The 22,971-nt window shown below is 44.3% G+C and overlaps 1 protein-coding gene across 2 annotated transcripts in view; it reads left to right on the top strand.

The window, feature by feature from the left end:
- The window catches only part of furinb (furin (paired basic amino acid cleaving enzyme) b), a 109,317-nt gene that overhangs the window by 5,326 nt on the left and 81,020 nt on the right, over window positions 1–22,971 (top strand). For both annotated transcript variants that reach the window (XM_077210327.1, XM_077210326.1), the window contains exon 2: window positions 1,486–1,764. In XM_077210327.1, the coding sequence (XP_077066442.1) occupies window positions 1,585–1,764 (180 nt within the window). In that variant the 5' untranslated portion in view covers window positions 1,486–1,584. The remainder of the gene's footprint in view (window positions 1–1,485; window positions 1,765–22,971) is intronic.

The following is a 22,971-nucleotide window of genomic DNA, read 5'->3' as shown; positions in this document are numbered from 1 at the left end:
ATATATATATATATATATATATTAGATTTATGAATTGTGAAACTCAAAAAATTTGAATATCGTGAAAAAGTTATAATTTTGATGATTATGGCTTACAGCTTATGAAAACCCCAAATTCAAAATCTCAGAAAATAAGAATATTACAAGAAATCAATAAAAAAAGGATTTCTAAATACAGAAATGTCAGCCCTCTGAAAAGTATAATCATGCATATGTATAAAGTTATATATACAAAATATATTTGTCAGGCGTTGTGCAGGATGCAGAAGACGAGGACGAAAGGAACTCAATTTAGATGCTTTATCTACACATTTAGCTTACAGAGATGAAGGGAAACATGCCAGGTCTTCAGTATACAACTAAACAAAGATGACGACCAACCAAGACAAACTGAACTGAAGCAAACTAAATACAGAGACTGATGAACAATAACGAGGTGAAGACAGGTGAAACAGATGATGATTAACAAGACACAGGTGACAACGATTATGACGGGCAGGTGTGTAAACTTGAGGGATGCTGGGAAGTGTAGTGCAGAGACAAAGACAGACTGGTGCAGATGAAGACTGACAATATTAGTTTCACCTTTTAATTTGAATTACTGAAATACACAAACTTTTGCACGATATTCATTTTTTTTGAGTTTCACCTGTGTGTGTGTGTATATATATATATATATATGTATTTTTTTTTTAATTATTATTATTTTTTTTTAATTTAAAGTCATACTATAGCTTTGAGAACAGCATTAATTTGATTTCTGAGAGAATCTTTTTGACCAGTTGTGTGAATTGAAGCAACTGATTCAAAAGTTCATTCATCCAGTTCGGAAGAATAATTTTTTGACAAAAACTACTATTTATTAACATGCCAGAGTTAGGACAGATATTAAGGTTTTCAGTGAATAATTGTTTGAATTTCCATCTATATCTCACACGCAGCTATTAAATGGCTTCAGAAAATTTGGAATAAAGATCACACTACTTTTTATGATACTTTCATGGTGCTTTTATGCCCTTTTGATATATGAAAGCTTTATTTTTCCATGCAATTGCGTGAAAGAGCATAGAAAACACTGCACATTTTTGTTTCGCAGAAGAAGGAAAAGTCTGGTTTGGAATGACAAGGGGGAGGAAATGATTACATGCTTTAATTTTTCGGTGAACCGTTCCTTTAAGACAAGCAACATCACCATGTCCTTTTTTGTAAACTTGCTCTAGATACAAGCATAAGTGGGTACAAGTTGTGAAACGCACATTCTCCTCCTTGTCCTACAAAGTGTTGTTTGTATCCCAGTTTCCCTTTGTGTAGCGCTATCAATAGCACTCAAGACACCTTTATGAAAATATATGACTCGCCAAGGTCCCTCTGAGGATGTTTTCTGACAGAACCGTTATGTTTAGATTACCTGAGCTTTACAGAAAACGATGGGCCTCCTTGGTGCTCTAGTATTTCTTTTCTGACACTCTGTCTTATCTTCTCCAGGTTATTACAGTGCTGAATTTACAGTGCAGCCCACAGATGCGTTAGAAAACAAACTCCATCTAGAAGACCAGAAGGCTTGGAGACGAAGCACTCCTGTTCATGGAGGGCCGCTGGACCCTGCCGCTGTTTCTGGGGGCGTACCTTGTCCTCCTGGCTTCTGAGGTACGCTTGATTACAGGCCAAGGCATCTACACCAACACGTGGGCTGTCCACATTGAAGGGGGAGCCGAGGAGGCTGAGAGGATTGCACAGAAACATGGATTCATCAGTCATGGGCAGGTGAGTGGTATCAATGGTTTATCAAAGATTCATCTCCTGTTTCTTGTGAGAGTTGCTATGTTTGTGTATGTGGAGATAATGCTTCATGAGGTTTGTAGTGATGTTCCAGTACATCACTCACCTTCTTGCTGTCAAGCTCTGTTGCTTTACACAAGAGGAAGACAGATTTGCGCAAACACACACCCACACAATCAAGATCAGTGGCGTCATGCCCATTCAAAGTGAGGGGGCACGTGCCCCCTCAGATTTTTCCTCCCTGATAATTTTTTTGTCACAACTTTATTCCTATTATGCTCCATAATTACCAGAGCCCATAACGACTCAAATGTATTCTTCTGGATGTGTAATAAATCGGTCAGCATCAGACAGCCCCTTTTTCCTAATATGGTGTCTTTGTATATCAAATCTAGAGCGCTACGCGCGTAGCGCTCTAGAATCTTTGCTGTGTATGTTCAAGCAACTCACACTCACTCGTCTCGCACGTTGAGCTGGCAATGTTTTACAGATGGTCTTGAAGTGGTAAGTGGGCAAAGCAACAATTGACCCTTCGCAGGGAGCTTGATTGACAGGTGATCTGACCAATCACACTTTGCCATCCGCCATTTTGTCCGACAAAGCAGTCAAGAGAGTTAGTAGATTAACATGGGAGGATTTGAACTGAAAAAACTGACGCTTTTCCGCGGTTAAAACAACATTCCTTCTTATGTTCATTCATGTTTATTTGATGCTATAAATGAACTAGAAGGAAGAGATAATCGGTTCACAAGCATCTTTAACTGAGGCTCTACAGCGATCTGTCACGACACATTAAAGAGCCACTAAACGGTATTTATTGTTTAAATTTCTTTTTAAAAATGACCAAATTTGAAAGGTGAGACTTTGTTTAATATGTTTCATATCAAAAGTAACCGAAAAGTAACCTGGTCTGTCCTGTCTGTCAGCGTATTGTCAGTCTCCTCTCTGATCCGCAATGTATTTTTCACTGCGTGAGAACATGGCGTGTGCATGAGAGCGGCGTAGCTTGTCGGACATAGCGACAGTAACTAAGGGGCGCGGGTCTTTGCGAATGGTCAATTCGGCATTGAAAAGCCCTTGTAGATGCTTGTCGAGTCGCCTTTCCCTTTCATTTGTCACTGTTCAATCCTTTCGAAATGGAGATAGATGCGTCAGCTGTGATTGGGGAAATTAATTTCGGCTTATGTTGTATTCTTTTTCCCTGCTGCCCGCATTGTCTCATTTGTCTCGCCAGATGTTCCCTCTTCTGTTGTTATGGTATTAAACGCTTAGCTGGGAGACGAAAAGCAGGAATGTATCTGACAGCTGAAACATTGTATGTGAATTAATCCCTGTGAGTGCAATGCCCTCTGAGCTCGCTGTGAGGAGTCTGTGAATAGCACATGTGGGAGGACAGGAGTGGAAAGAGCTGCCAAAATGAAGCTCTCCTCTCCCTTCTTCTCCTCCTCTCCTTTCTCCTTCCCTTTCACAATTACCCTACTGTAAATCAGACAATAAACACTTCTGACTCTGCTGAAATCCAGATTTCCCTTTCAAGGGAACTTCGAGCTGCGTCAAACGCTGCGGGAACGCCCCTGCGTTGTGCGTCATGAAGCACGTATGGAATCAGCCCAATGGAGAGATGAAACGTCATAGGCGGGTGACGTCATCGACCAGGAAACTATAAAGCACCCCAAAAACACAAGCGCATTAGCTTCTGTGCTTTCAGTCGCGCTACATGTGAATCTGTCCCTGTGTGATATTGTCTGTCTTACATACCCTGCACCACACAAACAATTTATCCCTATATATATATATATTGAGAGATTATGGCGGACGAACAGCAGTTTAGAAAGTGTGTTCCTCCCTGCTCGCGTTATTTAACGAGCGGGGATACACATGATCTTTGTGTTGTTTGTTTGGGAGTTCAGCATGCCCAGTTTGCTCTCGAGGGAGCAGACTGTGAGCATTGCGAGCGTTTGCCGTTAAGGACGCTCCGCTCCCGCCGGTCGCTCTTTGAGGAGAGCGGTTCGGTGCGCGCTCCCCGCGGTTCGGGTCCCGCTTCTGCCGAGGCAGAGCGGCGGCGCTTATCGTGGGGATCGCAGATGGATCTCACAGCGGGGTTTGAGACGGGCTCTGCCTTATCTCTCCCTTCACCTGTGAGATCCAGTGCCTCAGTCCCGGGTTCGGAAGCACGCGCTGCGGTTTCTTCCGCTCGGGCTGAGGCACCAATGCTGCAGCTATCCAGTTCTGAGGAACTTGATGTTGTTAGTGTTGAGGGAGATGTGGAGGATTCGCCACCCCACACTCCTAAGAGTGATGAGCTTATGGAGGTGTTAACAAGAGCTGTTGAAAAACTTAATATTGAATGGCCAGTGACTAGACAGGAGTCTGTTTCTAAATCAAAGTTGGATGAGAGATTTTTGCCGTCACGTGTGCAGCCTCCACGCCGGTGCCTGCCGTTTTTCCATGATCTCCACACCGAGGTGTCGAAATCATGGAGAAAACCGGTGTCATATAGAGTGTTTAGTCCCCAGACTTCAACATACGCTAATATTATGGGAGCCAAGGCTCATGGTTATGGTGCTTTGCCTCGTGTGGAAGAGACGCTTGCGAGCCATCTCTCCCCCGAAGCAGCATCATCTTTTAAGGCACCGGCATTACCCACCAAGCCTTTAAGAAACACTTCGGCTTTAGTGGGTAAAGCATATTCGGCAGCAGGTCAGGCTGCGTCATGTCTGCATACTATGTCAATCTTGCAGGCATACCAGGCTGATCTGCTAAGGGACATGAGTGAGAGTGAGGAGGTCAGTACTGACGTAGTTCGTGAACTGCGTCAGGCTGCTGATTTATCCCTGCGTGCCACCAGAGAATCGGCCAAATTAATGGGTCGTTCTATGGCAGCTCTGGTGGCCGCAGAAAGACATTTGTGGTTAAATCAGACTAATATTAAAGAGAGAGAAAAAGCTTTTCTTTTAGATGCTCCTCTTTCTCCCATGGGGTTGTTTGGTGATGCTGTGAATTCAGTTATCGATAAATTCCAAGAAGAAAAGAAACAAACTGCAGCTTTTAAAAAGTTTCTTCCCCTTAAAGTTCATGTCCCTGGGGCTGCTGGGCGGGAGCAGCCCCGGCCGTCTTCGAGCTCATCACATAGAGCGCAGCAGAGGCAGAGTGTCGCGTCTCGTGCTCCCCCTGCTGGACAGTGGGCTCAGCCGCGACACTCTCAGCCGAAGCCTTCTCCCAGTAGAACTGATCTGAGGACAGTTATATTGGCTAAGAAGGCTTCGGCTAAGAAGAAGTCCTGACGCCAAGCCGTTCAGGATGCTGAGGGTGGTCCCCACCGAGGCGGAAAGGTGTTCACCTCTTTTTACGGTGCCCATTCCTCCTCGGTGCCCTCAGGGGCTCGTTCTGCCAACCCCGCCTTTATGCCGGGGCACAGACGATCCCAGCGAGCGCTTTCCCGAGGGACGCTCGCTCCCTCTGAGGAGGGTCTCAGAGCGGTCAGACCAGTTGTTCCCTGCCGGTGCGCCGTTACAGGGCGCTGCGTCTGCTGCTCAAGTTACACCAGAGGCCAGTCTCGAGAGGCTGGTACCCTTAGTAGAATTTCTGGCAGAGTGGAAAAGCCTTCCAAAAATATCTCATTGGGTCCTGCAGACAGTAGAAAAGGGTTATGCTATCCAGTTCAGGTGTCGTCCACCAAAATTCAGAGGGGTTCTGCACACAGTGGTGGGCCCCGAGCAGGCTCTGGTATTGGAACAAGAGGTGAAAACGCTCCTTCAAAAAGAGGCTATAGAACGGGTTCCTCCTCCCAGTTTGGAGTCAGGTTATTACAGCCGATATTTCATCGTTCCAAAGAAGGATGGGGGGTTGCGTCCAATTTTAGACCTGCGCATATTGAATCGCTCGGTAGGGAAGCTAAAATTCAAGATGCTCACTATCAAGCAGATCGTGTCTCAAATCAGGTCCGAGGACTGGTTTGTCACGATAGATCTGAAGGACGCATACTTCCATGTGTCCATCCTTCCACAACACAGGAAGTTCCTGAGGTTCGCCTTCGGGGGCGAGGCGTACCAGTACAGGGTTCTTCCGTTTGGCCTAGCTTTATCTCCCCGCACTTTCACGAAATGCATGGATGCAGCACTAGTGCCTCTGAGGCTTCAGGGCATTCGTATTCTCAATTACATCGACGATTGGTTGATTTTAGCTCAGACCGAGCAGATGGCGGTTCGGCATCGAGATGTCGTCCTCGCTCATATCAGAAAGTTGGGGTTGAGGCTGAACGCAAAGAAAAGTGTATTATCTCCTTCCCAGAAGACCACTTTTCTGGGTGTCGTTTGGGATTCGGTATCGATGCGGGCGCGACTCTCTCCGACCCGCATCGCTTCGATTCTCTCAGCTGTGAAACAAGTGAAGCTAGGCCAGCTACTCACTGTCAAGCAGTTTCAGAGACTGTTGGGTCTGATGGCAGCAGCGTCCAACGTTATACCTTGCGGCCTGTTGTACATGAGACCGCTACAGTGGTGGCTCAGGACCAAGGGATTCTCCCCGAGGGGAAATCCGCTCCGCACGTTCAAAGTCACGCGGCGCTGCCTTCGTGCTCTGGTCATGTGGAGAGAAACTTGGTTCCTATCCAAAGGTCCTGTGCTGGGGGCTCTTTGTCGTCGCATAACGCTAACGACGGATGCTTCCCTCACAGGGTGGGGGGCGGTCATGAGTGGTCGCCCAGCCCAAGGTCTGTGGCAGGATCATCATCTTTCGTGGCACATAAATTGTCTAGAGATGTTGGCTGTGTTTCAGGCTCTGAAACACTTCCTAACAGACCTGAGAGGCCATCATGTGTTAGTTCAATCAGACAACACGTCGGTGGTCTCTTATATAAATCATCAGGGGGGCCTGCGGTCTCGCCGGCTTTACAAGTTGGCCCGTCAGATCCTCCTGTGGTCCCAAGGGAAGCTACTATCTCTGAGAGCAATGTATCTCCCTGGGTATTTGAATGTGGTAGCAGACTCCCTGTCGAGGCAGGGGCCGAGGCCAGGGGAATGGAGACTCCACCCCGAGGTGGTGGAGCTCCTTTGGTTGAGTTTCGGTCGCGCCGAGGTGGACCTATTCGCTTCCAAGGAGACCACTCATTGTCATCGGTGGTTCTCCATCACTCTTCCAGCCCCCCTGGGGTTGGATGCTATGGTGCAGCCGTGGCCGAGGTCACGTCTGTACGCCTTTCCCCCGATTGCTCTGTTACCAGGAGTTCTGGAGAGGGTCCGCCGGGACGGGGTCAGTCTACTACTAGTAGCCCCGTTCTGGCCGGCCCGAGTATGGTTTGCGGACCTGATTTCTCTCCTGGACGGTTCTCCTTTGGAGCTCCCGGTCAGGAGGGATCTACTCTCCCAGGCGGGGGGCACGATACTTCACCCCCGCCCAGAATTGTGGAAACTGTGGGCTTGGCCTCTGAGGGGGCCCAGCTCATAGACTCCGGTCTCTCAACCGAGGTTGTTGAGACCATTCTTAACTCCAGAGCTCCATCCACGAGGAAGCTTTATGCCTTGAAGTGGAAACTTTTCACTTCTTGGTGTGGAGAACACCTGCAGGACCCAGTTAACTGCCCAGTGGGTGCAGTGCTGGAATTCCTGCAGGAGCGCTTCTCCACAGGGTTATCCCCCTCCACACTAAAGGTGTATGTGGCGGCACTAGCTGCTTACCACGTCCCTTTCAGTGGAGTTTCTCTTGGGAGACACCCGCTTATAACTCGTTTCCTCCGTGGCACTTTGAGGCTGAGGCCAGCAGTTCGTACGAGGGTGCCGACTTGGGATCTGGCCATTGTATTAGAAGGTCTTTCCCTAGCTCCTTTTGAACCTATCGAAGAAGTTCCCGAGAAGTTTCTCACTTTTAAGACTATCTTTTTGCTTGCTATCTCTTCACTAAAAAGAATCGGAGATTTGCAGGCTCTGTCGGTTTCACCCTCGTGCCTGGAATTTGCACCTGGCATGGTTAAAGCTTTTCTGCATCCTAGACCAGGTTACGTTCCTAAGGTTCCTACTAATATTGTTAGACCTACGGTTCTGCAGGCTTTCTGTCCTCCTCCATTTATGTCATCGGACCAGGAGAAACTTAATTCACTCTGCCCTGTTAGGGCATTAGACGCTTATGTCCACAGAGCTGCCCTGTGGAGGAAATCAGAACAACTTTTTGTATGTTTCGGGCCACCCAGGAAGGGGTGTCCGGCGTCTAAACAGAGAATGAGCAAGTGGGTGGTTGAGGCTATCTCACTTGCTTATGAGTCGGCTGGCCAGCCTTCACCTTTGGTTGTCCGAGCTCACTCTACCAGGAGTATGGCTGCTTCTAAAGCTCTTTTGTCGGGGGTTTCCCTGAGTGATGTTTGTGATGCGGCTGGATGGTCTTCACCGCATACTTTTATTAAGTTCTATGACCTAGACTTAAGCTCTACCCCTGGGGCACAGGTGCTCTCGTCCTCTGTGCGCTAGTCTCACATGACGGTCATTTGGTCCTATGGCGACGTGGGTATTCGCGTTCCCGCAGCGTTTGACGCAGCTCGAAGTTCCCTTGAAAGGGAACGTCTCGGTTACGTATGTAACCCTAGTTCCCTGATAGGGAACGAGACGCTGCGTCGCTCCGCCATACTCCCGGCACTCCCGTTAGCGCTTCCTTCAAGCCTATCAGAAGCTAATGCGCTTGTGTTTTTGGGGTGCTTTATAGTTTCCTGGTCGATGACGTCACCCGCCTATGACGTTTCATCTCTCCATTGGGCTGATTCCATACGTGCTTCATGACGCACAACGCAGGGGCGTTCCCGCAGCGTTTGACGCAGCGTCTCGTTCCCTATCAGGGAACTAGGGTTACATACGTAACCGAGACGTTTCAAATCCAAAACATTTCTTGACCTAGTTGGTCCAGTAATTCTTTTTACTTGCCCTGCCAACATTTTCACTGGCCCCACCACAAAATGATCAGTTCTTATTTTTATCATGTAAGTTTTTATAGAAATAATAATATTTTTTATTAAATGTTTTTTTATTATTTTTTCCAAAAATAAATTTGCAATAAGAAATAAAACTGCAGTAATGTAACTCCATAAAATCTTCTATCGTGTCTGTCTGAGTTCTCCTTTGTGTCTTCTTGTGTATGAACAGACACAAAATTGTCAAAATGTCTGTCTTGGCTCGTAAACGAGGTTGGTAATTAGTGTTGGGTGATGTTCTCCATGGTCATATCATCCTGTCATCAATAGTTTACTTATTTGATTATTTATTTGTTTATTGAATTATTTACTTCGTTTTATAATCATGGAGAATTATAATCTTTTTCCATCATTTTGCGAGCAAAGATGGAATTGGTTATGAAGAAAAATGTCATGTTGCATAGAATTATTTCACCTAAAATGCGAGGCCCTTTAACCGATGACTGATTTGTGCTGTGTTCGGAACTATAGACTGTTATTAGGCCTATATCATTTTAGTGATATTATTATTATAATTATTATTAGTAGTATAAATAATTTGTAATTGTATTGTTATTATTGTCATTAAAGGGTTTTGTTTATCTATCTATCTATCTATCTATCTATCTATCTATCTATCTATCTAATCTATCACAAGTCGCCTCTCTAATGTAAACTGATAGAGCTGAACAAATGAAGTCACTCATATTTGACCGATACAAATCAGCGATTCTGATCTCAGAGCAGTAGCAGTATTAGATAATTCAGTTTTAATTCCTTTGTTGATGCAGTGTCAGAAGTCAACCAAACACATTAAAATAACTATTCTGGTGGAACCTCAATTATTCCTCTGATCCAAAGTCATGATATTGTCTTATATGGCATGTTGCATGGAAAACAGAAATAACTGGTGTCCGATCAGTAGGAAAGGACACTACTATTAATAGAGGCATGTGAATGTAAAAGTTTCCATTGGAAGAATGTCACATTAATGGTTATGTGTGTGGGGTGATAAAAGGCAAACAGTGCCCTACAGTGCCAGTGAAAATTAATGTGAGCAAATCTCGCATTTTTTTTTATGCACACCGCTTCAAATAATTTTGCACTTGTGTATACAATATCTTCAGGATAAAAATGTGTTATTTAGTTTGTTGGTCAGAATACACATGCATGAATGCCTTTGGCCATTCTATCAAGGCCACCGAATATTTTACTTTTAAAAAGCATCTCAAGACTCTGTATTTTATTCTATTCCATTATGGTCTGTCTAGCATCTGAGGTGATTTTAGGGGCCTATTTACACTTGTCACTTCATGTGTAAGATAGCTGTTTTGATTTGTTCAAACTGTTCCATTTACAGTTGGCTTCATAAATGTGTTTCCGCAAAACAAATATAAATCCGATCTTCAATTCCCACAAATGCTGAATGTTGAGTTTCATTTGCTGCAGTTTGCGCCTCTGCTTGCTGAAGAGAGATGCTCATCTCGGCAGGCCATATCTGTGGAGCTGCGTGTCGCAGTCATGCTCTGGTATCTGGCTACAGGGAGCTGATAACACCCTCTCACACCTTTATTTCTTACCATTTACGGAGGAGTCAATTTACAGATGCAGGGCTCCAGACATAAAAATAAATTAAGGACCCATTGGATCCTATAAGGGAAAAAATTAGGCGCCAAATATTGTTTTTTAAGTGCCACAAAAAAATAAATGTGTTTTAATTTTGTCATGTGTTGTCACTTCTGCCCTCCTGTTACAGCATCTGCATCCATCTTGTAGATGTCCTGGGAAAGTAGGAACTGAATTGCTTTTCCAACTGGAGAACTACATACAGTCACAAAGAATTGTTCTTTTCACAGAATCTGAGCCAGTGTCACAAACCATAATAAGGTCAGCATCACTTGGCCAATGAGTATAGTTTGGCCTCCTCCTAATGCATCCTATAAGCGTTGTAGTATGTCTTGCACACACCCAATCTATTTTCTTCATTAGTAATATCTGAGAGGTAAATTTGGTGAAAGGCAGCTCTTCAGAAGCTAATATACGGGCAGTGTTGAATTTCATTTTGATTAGCTCCTTGTAGGTCTGGGCGATAAATCGATTTTATTGGTTAACTCGAATTTGTAGTTTACGTCGACTTGTTTGAATGAAAATCGTTTTTCTCTTTAACATCCACCAAAATTAAGGCTCCTGTAGTTTCTAACGGGCTCAGCGTTTGCCATAGAGATACACAAAGAAAATGGCAAATGAACAAGACTGGGGCAGCACAAGTACACCCGCCAAAAACATTTACAAACTGAATCTGCAGGGCTGCCAACTCTCACGAATTCACCGTGAGACTCACGCAATTGACACCAAGGGATGCACCGAAATAAATATTCTGGGCCGAAACCAGAAATTCTGGACGCACTTGACTGAAAAACGGAACTGAAAATCCAAAATTTTAAATAATTCACTGTCCAAATATCTTTTGTAGCCACCGTAGCTTTCATCTATTTTCTCCTATTGCCCAAATCTATACTGGTTGACTTGACTTTTTAGTCTTTTTTTTAATTAAAGTAATTAAATGTAGCCTAAGTATTAATGGCTTAAACTTAAAGAAAAACAAAAATGTAGGGGCACGGTCAAAGTTGTTTTTTTAACTTTAATGTAGGTATATGAGTGCTCTTAAACAAAAATGTGAGTGTAGATGACACATTAATGACTGATTAATGTAGACACGTAGACACACGTAGACACGCATAAAGTTTGATTTATACAGCTTGAAAACTTTTTTTACTCCATCCTTGTTAAAAAGCTTCCATTGTGATAGACTGTTATGTGTGTACGTGCTGTTTTTGTGTTTGCACAGAATTTCTGGCGTTCATTAGTGTGGCATAATGAACAAGCTCTTCTTGCATCTCCATTTATTTATGCCTGACACTGACCTGTCAATCAAACACAGGACACTTTCACACCCAGCACAGCGGATTGATTTTTCATTATTCATTTCAGACTCTCAGACAGATTGTGAGAGTCCTTGAAGGATCCCTGTGTTCTGAGTTGAATTTTTGATGCCATATGGTGCTTTCTCTCGTCTCCATCTCTCTCTCCTCCATTTGATGTTATTATTTTTTTTTGCTCAGATAGTGCGACTTGAGCTAAGAGATTTTCGATGCAGGTCTCTGGGTAAGAAGGCGTGGCACACTAATCTGAGCCGCTGCCGTGGCCGTGTCTTGGCGTGGAGCTTCCTTGCATCAGAAATCCTACACTGCTTCAAAAATGTGTTTTATAGAGGGTGGAAAACAGAAAGCGAGAGGCTGTGATGAAAAGTAGAGAGATTGTGAAAATGGGAAGAGAATAAGTAGGCAAAAAAATGGATGAAAGCAAGAAAATTATTCACAGCTGAGCAGTAAGTCTCTGAGATGACAGGAAAGTTGAGCAAAAAATGGGCAGGGGGGTATAAAGACCAAGATATTAGACATAGACCAAAATAATGCAAGAAGAGATGGAGATTGTGGCCTGATTAGAACAAAAAGGTATAACACTTTTTATTGAGTCATGCCTGGTTCATGCCACTCAGTATAATACAAAATACACCTGTTTAGTCTGTAGTGTCTTTGGTCGCCCCTGAGGCTCAGCATTAGCCCAAAACAGTGATTAGGACCGACAAAAGTGACATCAGGTCAACAAATGACCCATCTGAAATGACAGAAGACATCTTATTCATCTCTGAAAGCTCCTGTCACTCTCTTCTGAAAAACACGTGAGACATTTATCCAAGCCCATAATTACTTGATTGCCTGTCTGGAATCCTGCGGGGAAGGCTTTGGCCTGTTTGCAGACGAGGATAGAGATAGATGGAGATAAGAGGAGTGAGAGTGGGGCTTAAATGTCATGTTTCTAGAGCTGTCATCCCTCAGAGCGATAGGATGTTCCTGTTAGGAGGTGGAGGAAGGTGGAGGAGACTCGGGGGGTAGTAAGACTGGGCCGCACACGCTCTCACGCTGGAGGCTGTGAATGTCACTGAACAGGTGAAGAGTGTGTGTGCATTGTCTCTTAATCCTGCTTTCAACACCTTACCAATCCGTGGCCATAACTAAAGCAAAATTCCTGCTGAGCAGGTAAGTGTACAGTTCAGTTAAATACATCTTGACCTGTTCCCCGTCATTTCCAGCACCAATTTTTAAAGCTGTCACAAGTGCAGATACGCTGATTCACTGTGTAACACACAAGCTAAACAGGGAACAGTCAAATTGACTTTCCCATCTACATGACTACTAGACATTTCAAGGGCCTCCCACTGTCCACACACCTGCCACTTTTCTCCACCACTGTTGTAATGAGCATACCTGAGAGATGTAGATGTTCAGATGGGGAATAAGGAAAAAATTTGAAACAACTGGTTCTTATCACTGCAACTAAAAGGAATGAGTTTAGGGAGCATTTCAGGAAAATGAATCCTCAACCAGAGAGTTTTGAACAGCTGCTTAACCCATTCAGTGGAAAAGAGATAAAATAATTAGCAGCATAGTAACGCCATATGCTCTAGTTTTGCAGTAGGGTGGTTCGCTGCTGTAGCTTCAGAAACCATTGACACCTTATGTGTCTTAAAAGTCAGCAGTCATTTAGCATACCTTTGTATCTGTAGTGATTTGCTATACATAGAAAATTGATAAAATATAGCACCCTGATGGGTTTTTATCCACTACCTTTTACTTTTCTAACGCCTGAGGTCCCACAAGCTATCTGCCACTCTACTTCTTGTCCCCAAAAAGCATTTTATTATATTTCCAGTACCCTTAAACTATTCCAGTTGCTCATTGGGCTAAACCAAAGACTGTAGCGCTGAATGCCGAGGGCATTGTTTCAGAAAAGAAGAGGAGGGTTGGGGATTTGCATTTGGAACAGGATTCTAGCATTTTTGAGGGTTTAATTTGGGATTTGAGCAGCTTTTCATTGTCCTGACTGCAGTTGGTGTTGTTTTTGCATGTGCTGTGTTATTGTTGCGTGTGTGTGTGTGTGTGTGTGTGTGTGTGTGTGTGTGTGTGTGTGTGTGTGTGTGTGTGTGTGTGTGTGTGTGTGTGTGTGTGTGTGTGTGTGTGTGTGTGTGTGTGAATTACAGCTTAACAGCCAGCTGATCAGCACACTTTAGTGACACATTTCACCCATCTCTCCCCACCTCTATGCGTTTGCACACAAAAACACTGATTGCTCCCATCGCTGAGCACAGCTCTCAAAGGCCTCTCTGAGCTCATAGCTGTTGGTGAGGGAAATGGTGGCTGGTGTATTGTGGGCTGATTGCATTTGCCACAGTGCCTCGATATCATTGTCTTCTGTTAGTTTAGAATCAGACAGGTCCTGAGATTTGGTACACAGAGCAAGTCTTTGGTATCTTTCTTACAGTGTTGATTTTAGTGTTTGGCTGAACGCACAAGTACACGTAACACCTAAAATGGAGTGATGATTTGGTGCTAAAAGACTAAAGGAAATGTTTATGTGATTTTGAAAGATTCTCAAATGACTCCAGCATAATTTCTAATTGTAAAAGTGGTTGAAACAATCATTGTGAAGATGATGCTATAGAAATAGCATTATTATAATATATCAAAACAGCAATGTGTGTCCAACAGGGAAAACAAGATATCAAGTTAGAAGAGTTAAGTTTCTAATCAGAATGTGGCACTCTGCAACGTCTGTGAGCGCTGCACGTTTTCTCACTCGAGCATGTGGATATTATTGTCTTTCTCAACATGAACGTGAAACAATATAAACACGATAACCAAATGCTGACTCGAGTCTATATGTACATTCTGTACGATAATTGGCGCAGTCTGCTTTATTAACGTTTTCTTCCCCGTTCGCGCTGCTTGAGCTTAAATGCTTTTGTTCTTTATATTTTTATTTTACACATATTGTTCAATGTTTTCAACTAAAAGAAAACCTTAAGATATATCGTAAGCTTGTTGTGTGTATTGCCTAATCGTAAGCTTGTTCAGAAATGGTGACAAAAACTCTTGAAAAATGCCCATTCCTAATTTACACAGGGCTTGACAATAAAGACTGCCTGGGGACAGTGTGAACGACTCCACGACTGTAAATATCCAGTGCTGCATCATCACAAAAGTTTATCATTTAAACATGTTTTAAGCCGTACCAATTTAAATATTCAGTCGCAAGTTTTGTGTGTGCAACACACACCCGAAGAACGCACCAAGAAAGCCACGCCTCAAACACAAATACTAATTGCAAAAATTCACGTCTTCTTGTGTTTGATTGGGCATATTCACACAAAATTATGTCAAAATGCCCGTATGGGCGAGTTTCCTCGTAAGGAGTCCGTTATGTCTGAATAGTCGAGAAATAAAATGCATGATTAGCAGTAGCCTATATTGGATCCATGCAGCTCTTAAAGGGGTCATATAATGCAATTTTTGTACAAGTTAATATGAATCTTTAGGGTCTAAATGAAAATTTGTAATATACTTTTATTAAAAATTATCATTAGTATTGTAAGAAAACACTCATTTTACATGGTCAAAAACCGCTCTGTTTCCAGTACGCCGTTTCAGTGCATATGCCTTTAAATGATAATGAGCTTAACTCTCTCCGCCCCTCTGTTCTGTGGGGCATTTTGACACCACGAACATGGAGTGTTGCCTTGACAACAGTTGAGGGTATATTTTGCAACAAGAATGGCAGCGGAGTGTGCAACCGTATCAATTTGAACCGGAGTCGGACCCGGAGCAACCACGGCCCCGAAGAAGTTCGACAATTAAGGTTTGAACAGGACGTTTCTGAATGCTTGGTTAACGTAATGTCACTTAGATCTATTTTTGTAACTTATGTACTGGCAGGGTAACTTAGAGTAGTGAGATACAGACGCTATGTGTTTACTGATGTATAGGCAGGCCTGATAGCGCTCCGGCGCCACGCCGGATTTCCGGTGTACAGACGTGTCTGCAAAAAAAAAAAAAAAAGCAACAGCAAAAGAAGCGGAGTTCGACCAATCATAGCGCTGGGTTCATTCCCCAAATAGCAAGCGGGTATGATTAAAAGATGCTTAAGGCCTATCATTAAAAAGAGACTGAAAATCGACAGCAATAAAGAAGTCCGCTCGATCCCGCTTCCACTCCCGCGGCCGCCTCTGACTGAGTTCATGAGCGAGGACAGTAGGCTACAGTAGTCACGGTACTTCTGACTCCTTAAGGTAAGGCTGGGATGGATGTTGAAAGTTGAAGTATTGTATTGAGTTAACTTAATCTGGATTCTATTATCACACGGAGTGATCGCAATCGCATGGGTTATCTTAAAATACTCCGTCATTCATGTCACTCAGATAAGATGAAGACATCATACAGCCATGCAAATTATAAAAAGATTAAGTATTGATGAACAATAAATCTAAATAAAATTAAGATCGCTATGGCTTACTGATTACGGAAGTGCTGTGATTTGTGGATTAATTTACTGATAAGGGCGAGTCTGCAAACAGGGTTTATTTATTCATTCTCAGTGTTGAGAAACGTAGCCTGCATGAGTTGCGTTATTGTGTTATAATAACTGAAGCACCTAATTATGTTACATAATAATTTTGTATGAAAACTAGCGCGTTACTTGTGGATAAGAAGGAAGCAGGAAGCCTCCAGGGCGGAGCAGGACGTGTGCGTGGACAGGGTGGAGCAAACGAACCCTCGGGCGTCCAGGGCGGAGCTGTTGGACCCTCGGGCGTCCAGGGAGGAGCAAGACGTGCAGGCGGCCGTACCGGTGAAGACCCTACGGGTGGCCGTGGCGGTGAGGACCCTTCGGGCGGCCGTGGCGGTGAAGGCCCCTCGGGCGACCGTGGCGGTGAGGGCCCTTCGGGCGGCCGTGGCGGTGAGGACCCCTCGGGTGGCCATGGTGGTGAGGAACCTTCGGGTGGCCATGGCGGTGAGGACCCTTCTGGTGGCCGTGGGCCCTTGGGGCCCCACGGCGAGGGTCCTTGGGCCCCCCCACAAAAATTTATGGGGAGAGTGACTGGGTCAGGAAAATGTTCAGGGCTGGACGGAACCAGCGGTGAAAGGGTCTCTGGGCTGGACGGAACCAGCGGTGAAAGGGTCTCTGGGCTGGACGGAACCAGCGGTGAAAGGGTCTCTGGGCTGGACGGAACCAGTGGTGAAAGGGTCTCTGGGCTGGGCGGAACCAGCGGTGAAAGGGTCTCTGGGCTGGACGGAACCAGCGGTAATGGGTTCGCGGGACTGGACGGCGCCAGCGGTGAAAAAGTCTCTAGGCTGGACGGCGCCAGCCGTGAAAAGGTCTCTAGGCTGGACGGCGTCAGCGGCGAGGGCTCTGGGCTGCACGGCGTCAGCGGGGAAGGCTCTGTGCTGGACGGGACCAGCGGTGAAGGCTCTGTGCTGGACGGGACCTGCGGTGAAGGCTCTGTGCTGGACGGGACCGGCGGTGAAGGCTCTGTGCTGGACGGGACCGGCGGTGAAGGCTCTGTGCTGGACGGGACCGGCGGTGAAGGCTCTGTGCTGGACGGGACCGGCTGTGAAGGCTCTGTGCTGGACGGGACCGGCGGTGAAGGCTCTGTGCTGGACGGGACCGGCGGTGAAGGCTCTGTGCTGGACGGGACCGGCGGTGAAGGCTCTGTGCTGGACGGGACCGGCGGTGAAGGCTCTGTGCTGGACGGGACCGGCGGGGAAGGCTCTGTGCTGGACGGGACCGGCGGTGAAGGCTCTGTGCTGGACGGGACCGGCGGTGAAGGCTCTGTGCTGGACGGGACCGGCGGTGAAGGCTCTGTGCTGGACGGGACCGGCGGTGAAGGCTCTGTGCTGGACGGGACCAACGGTGAAGGCCCTGTGCTGGACGGGACCAGCGGTGAAGGCCCTGTGCTGGACAGGACCAGCGGTGAAGGCCCTGTGCTGGACGGGACCAGCGGTGAAGGCCCTGTGCTGGCCGGGACCAGCGGTGAAGGCCCTGTGCTGGACGGGACCAGCGGTGAAGGCTCTGCAGGGCTGGCTGGGACCAGCGGTGAAGGCTCTGCAGGGCTGGCTGGGACCAGCGGTGAAGGCTCTGCAGGGCTGGCTGGGACCAGCGGTGAAGGCTCTGCAGGGCTGGCTGGGACCAGCGGTGAAGGCTCTGCAGGGCTGGCTGGGACCAGCGGTGAAGGCTCTGTGCTGGACGGGACCAGCAGTGAAGACTCGGGGCTGGTTGGGACCAGCAGCGAAGACTTAGGGCCGGGCTGGATCAGCGATGATGGCTCGGGGCTGGTCGGGACCAGCAGTGAAGACTTGGGGCTGACTGGGACCAGCAGTGAAGACTTGGGGCTGACTGGGACCAGCAGTGAAGACTTGGGGCTGACTGGGACCAGCAGTGAAGACTTGGGGCTGGGTTGGATCAGCGATGATCGAATAAGCGAATCCTCCTCTTCAAGCACTACCAAGATCCCCACTGGTACGGTGGGTATGGCGCGATGCATAAGCTCGGGACTGGACGGGACCAGCGGTTGGCAATCAACCACGGACACATCTAATCTGTACGTGTGCCGTAAACATTTTACCCAAGAGAGCTTCGAGAACTGGATAATGGGGGACTTCGGCCTTGTCGATGACCAATGCAGGTAGGGCTGCTCGATTATGGAAAAAATCATAATCACGATTATTTTGGTCAGTTTTGAAATCACGATTATGTAACACGATTATTTCACATGACTTTGGGAACCTGTTGCATTTATTAAAAGACACCTTTCAACAATTCTTAATTTTTTTTAAATTTGAACATTTATTGTACTTTTTGAACTATTAAACAGCCTTGCAAACTCACAAGTGTTGAAAAAGGTAACATGTTAAAGTAATTTGCTGTAGGGGGTCACTAGGGCGTTATTTACCTTTATAAAGGACAATTTATTAAACCTTACTAAATATATGTTTTATGTCAAATTCTTACATTTGATCAAATTCAGTTTTAATAAAAAGGGCTGTTATCCATTAATTTACACTGCAAAATTACAACTGTTAAAATATTATGAGATTAATGTTTGAGCAAATAATAAAATAAAAAATATAATCAATGATACCTTTAAACAATAAATCAATAGATGGCGACAAGTGACCGTCTTAATAAATTAATCATTGAGTCATTCATTAAAACGATTCGTTCAAAATAATGAATCATCCAGTAACAAAACACAGCGCAATAGTGTTGCTTTTCTTTTGTAACTATTTTCATCGGTGAAATAGAAAAAAAAAGAGTCAATATTGCAACTAAAATGTAAGTTACTACATAAAAACTAGACTATTTGTTTATTAAACTATAAATTAAATTTTCAAATTCAACATTTGCAATCGTGATATTATAGCCCTTAGTTGTGTTATGTTACTTCACTAAATCATATATTATAAATAAAAAAAACTCAACATTTCTACCTCAGTATGTTTCTTCTGTGAGTTTTTGTGTGAGCTGTTACCCCTAAAATCCACTGGATCCGTCTACGGCGCGGAACGTCAGCGTCGCGGATGCCGGAGCTAATCGTGGCCATTATAGTCAATGCTTTTAAGTCCACCAGCTGCGGACACAGCGCGTCTCAGAAGCGTCCCAGAAGCGTCTCTCCGCTCCGCTCCGCAGAGAATAGGTAGCAGGTCTATTTTCGCCGCTTGCCGCGTTAAGAAGCACAGAGTACAACGTACCGGGCAGGAAGTCAGACACAGACCAGCATAGAGGATCCGGCTGATTTTCAAAATAAAACACCCTGTGGAGACCAACGCTCCGCTGCTGAAACGCGTCTGACACTTCCAGTGGACTTTGACGCCGAGCTAGGGACGCATCAAAAACGTGGCGCTGACGTTCCGCGCCGTAGACAGATCCAGTGGATTTTAGAGGTTAGGCTCATTTGTTTTGATTTCTCCACTAATGTCTCTCTCACAAATAGACAGGCATCGCAGCTTCCAGAAACTATCCATTACCAATCTCTGTTTACACTGACTGATCGGTCGGGCAAGTAAACCTCTCTTTCACTTGAAACTTAAAAATCTCAGATCATTGGGAGCCAAAATCGAAATTGAAATTGAAATTCGATTAATTGCACAGCCCTAAATGCAAGTTACGTCATGCGAGTATGTGTGTGTCTATCTGTAACCCTGGTCGTTTTACTTGCCTTTTGTTAAATAAGCACTCGTTATTAAAATTTTAGATATTTCGATAATACATCAATTGTATGGTTAATTCGTGTAATTAAATATGTGTCATTGGGGTTCAGGGGGCGGGAAGATCTATAGGCTATGCACGGAACGTTTTTTTAAGCGGAAAATTAATTATTTTCAAATATATGCATTTATAGTGTGTATGTATACAAATATATATTTTATAAAGACATTAAAATTAGACATGTACATTAATATGTTTTAAATAGAATTACGATTACTGTAGGCTAATATATGTAGCAGGGCATTAAATTACTTTTGAAAAGACAACAATAAAGTGTCATTGTATATCTCATTAGACTAACTTTGCCAGCTATAAAAAAAATCTAGCATTTCTTCACGTTTTACCACTGATTTTTAGTGACAGTCGATATGCATGGGCCACTGGCTGATGACAGATCCCCCTTTCCCCTGCCGTGCCACACCCACTCCCTCCCTTCTTCTCACAACCATCCACACCCATTTAAGTTGCATTTTTCAAAAAGATTGTGAGCTAAACTTGAGCTGAAAGAGGGGGGTTTCATGACCCTTTAACAATAACACAGAATAGTACACGCACACTGTCGCACAGTATCGGATTTGGATCGGCCTCGCCTGACCGATACCCGATCCGGCAAAAATGGCAGTACCCACTACCCGATACAAATATCGGATCAGATCAAATATCAGCCTATCAGAAGAATCTGTGGGCTAAGCATATTTATAAATGAACAAGTGTATTTACATAAAGAGAAGTGAAGTGTTTATATTAGCGATGGTGTACAGAAGTTAATACGCCAATAAACACACCTTCTGTTCTATTCCATTGCGCTCTATATATCTGTTTCTTAAGCATGAACACGTCCTCTGTGAAAGGCCCTTCAGCCTGCTGCATTCTCTCTGAACATCTGATCCCTCCTGGCAGTCTGGTAATAGAGGGGAATACTGGATTGTGCTGTTTGCTGCAGGGTCGGTTAGAATGTTTGCTTTGATCTGGTGCCGTGACCCGGAGCTTTCATTGCTTTTCAAGTCTGCCTGGGTTTTGACACAATTCACAGCAGATTTCAAGAGCATTTGTTGATTTGAGATGATGAGAAGTATGCAAAGAAGACGCGTTAATTTTTAAGACTAATTTTCCATCAGCCTCAAACAGCACTTCCTCTAATCTTTAAAGGATTCATCTGTTTTGTGTAGCCCACAGCACTTGAGAGAAAACTTTTAGTTACAAAGCGCTTGATGAAAAAGTTCTCCTTTTGCCAACTCTAACTAGAGGAAAAGAGAGTCTGTCTTGCAGCTGGAGACGATTCTGTCTGATGTTCTGCAGGAGGTCGATGTGAGATTGATACGATCAGCAGAGTTGGTGGAACTTGAAATATCATGTCCTGGCGAGCTCAGTGTGACTCTAGGGAGTGAGTGTGGAGGAAAGAAAGTGAGAGCACTTAAGCAGTGTGTGTGTGTGCAGTAACTTCACTCAGAGGCATCCATTCAGTGCTTTCAGAACTGACTCGCAAGATTGTGGCATACAGAGTATGTTTAACACGTTTTTTCCCCTTCTTTTTTTGTGTGTTTCCTTTGCCGTTACCAGAGTTGCATGATTTCTTTAGTCATGTGGTTGCTAAATCTCTGTAAAAAGTGCTATTAGTGGGCACAATTAATTCTAAATCAATTCCCCACATACTGTAATGCATAGTTTCTACATTCAGAACAGAGATTTGACTTGTCATTTCATCACTTGGAATTTATTTCTCATAAATAATACAGCAACCCAAAGCGGCTGGAAATTCTGGATGTCTTCATGCAGTGATGCCCTGATCAAGAAGCTGGATCATTTGCTTTCTGGCAGGAGTTAGATTTTAGACTTGAAAAGGAATACATCCATTTCAAAGGAATACATCCATTTCAACGCCTGTGAAAAGACTTTCTTAAACACAGCACAAAAAGATTAGGGTTTTATTAACAAGAAGATAAAAAAAAACTGTTGTTTATTTCCAGTCTGTTTCATCTTATTTGTTTGTGTTGTTACTTGACTGCACCTTTCTCCAAAGAGAGCTGTCAGAAAGGGAACTTTTCCATCAAGCAATCTGTCACTCTCCCTCCCTATCGCCCATCTTCACCCGTTCTATTACATGTCGCCTTCCTCTCTCTGTACCGGCGTTCCACAATAAAAGGTGATGTTGTATCGTTATTTCCATAATTCACGGTACAGATAGAGCTGTTCTGGATGAGTGAGTCACAGTACAGTGGGGTGGGAATTAATATTCATAAGGCCAGCAAGAACACTCCCTTAACCAACCAGCAGGACTGCTCATCCCTATCAACTCACGTGCCACCGCCAGGCATTGTTTGTTGCAAGAGGGGATGACATCATGATCCTTCGCTTTCTCAAACAGGTGTCTGGTTACAAATATGGAAAAGATTTTTGGAATAGATTTTTTTTATTTGTAGCTTTAATGTGTTTTCATATTATTATTAAATATTAATCTAATAAATTATTTTATTAACTTTAATCAAACATATATATATATTTTTTTTCTTTTTTTTCAAGCACTGGTTTAAAGGGGATGAATTTAGAGATGTAACTTCTCTTCAGGTTATCTCATGTTTCGTACTATTATAACCTATTCACTGCATTCAGTATATTAAGACAGTTCCTGATGGATGTTAAATTACTTGCCTCGAGCATGTTCTCACAGTTATACATCAGTGTTTCCTGCAGAATTTAGTTTTTGATGTTATTTCTTTTTTTGTCTAACTTATAATTTGTCTCTACATCATGATACTTATTTGAATCCATTCGTCATCTCTACATCAGAGCCTAGAAAAGATGGGTCTTCAAGGACATAAATACCTGGACAGAATGAAAAGCAACATTCTGCCACATCTTGAATATAGTTATGAACCTTAGACCAACATTTTTGTATTTTAGAACAGGACCAGAGAGCTTGCATCAGGTGTCCAGTAATTCGATAAGACGCACACATTTCGATTCCTCTTATCGATTCCTTTGTGTGTATTTTAATATGACTTTAAACCATTCAAACACAAGAAGACCCGAAGGCCTTATATTCCTGCTCCCATCTCTATAATAACATTAATCAAACAGAAAATGTTGTATATTTTAAAGAT

Source organism: Siphateles boraxobius, unplaced genomic scaffold, assembly GCF_051911475.1.
Source record: "Siphateles boraxobius isolate OS27281-9 unplaced genomic scaffold, OSU_SipBor_1 65, whole genome shotgun sequence".
Lineage (NCBI taxonomy): Eukaryota > Metazoa > Chordata > Actinopteri > Cypriniformes > Leuciscidae > Siphateles > Siphateles boraxobius.
This window is presented reverse-complemented; position numbering and strand designations above follow the sequence as displayed.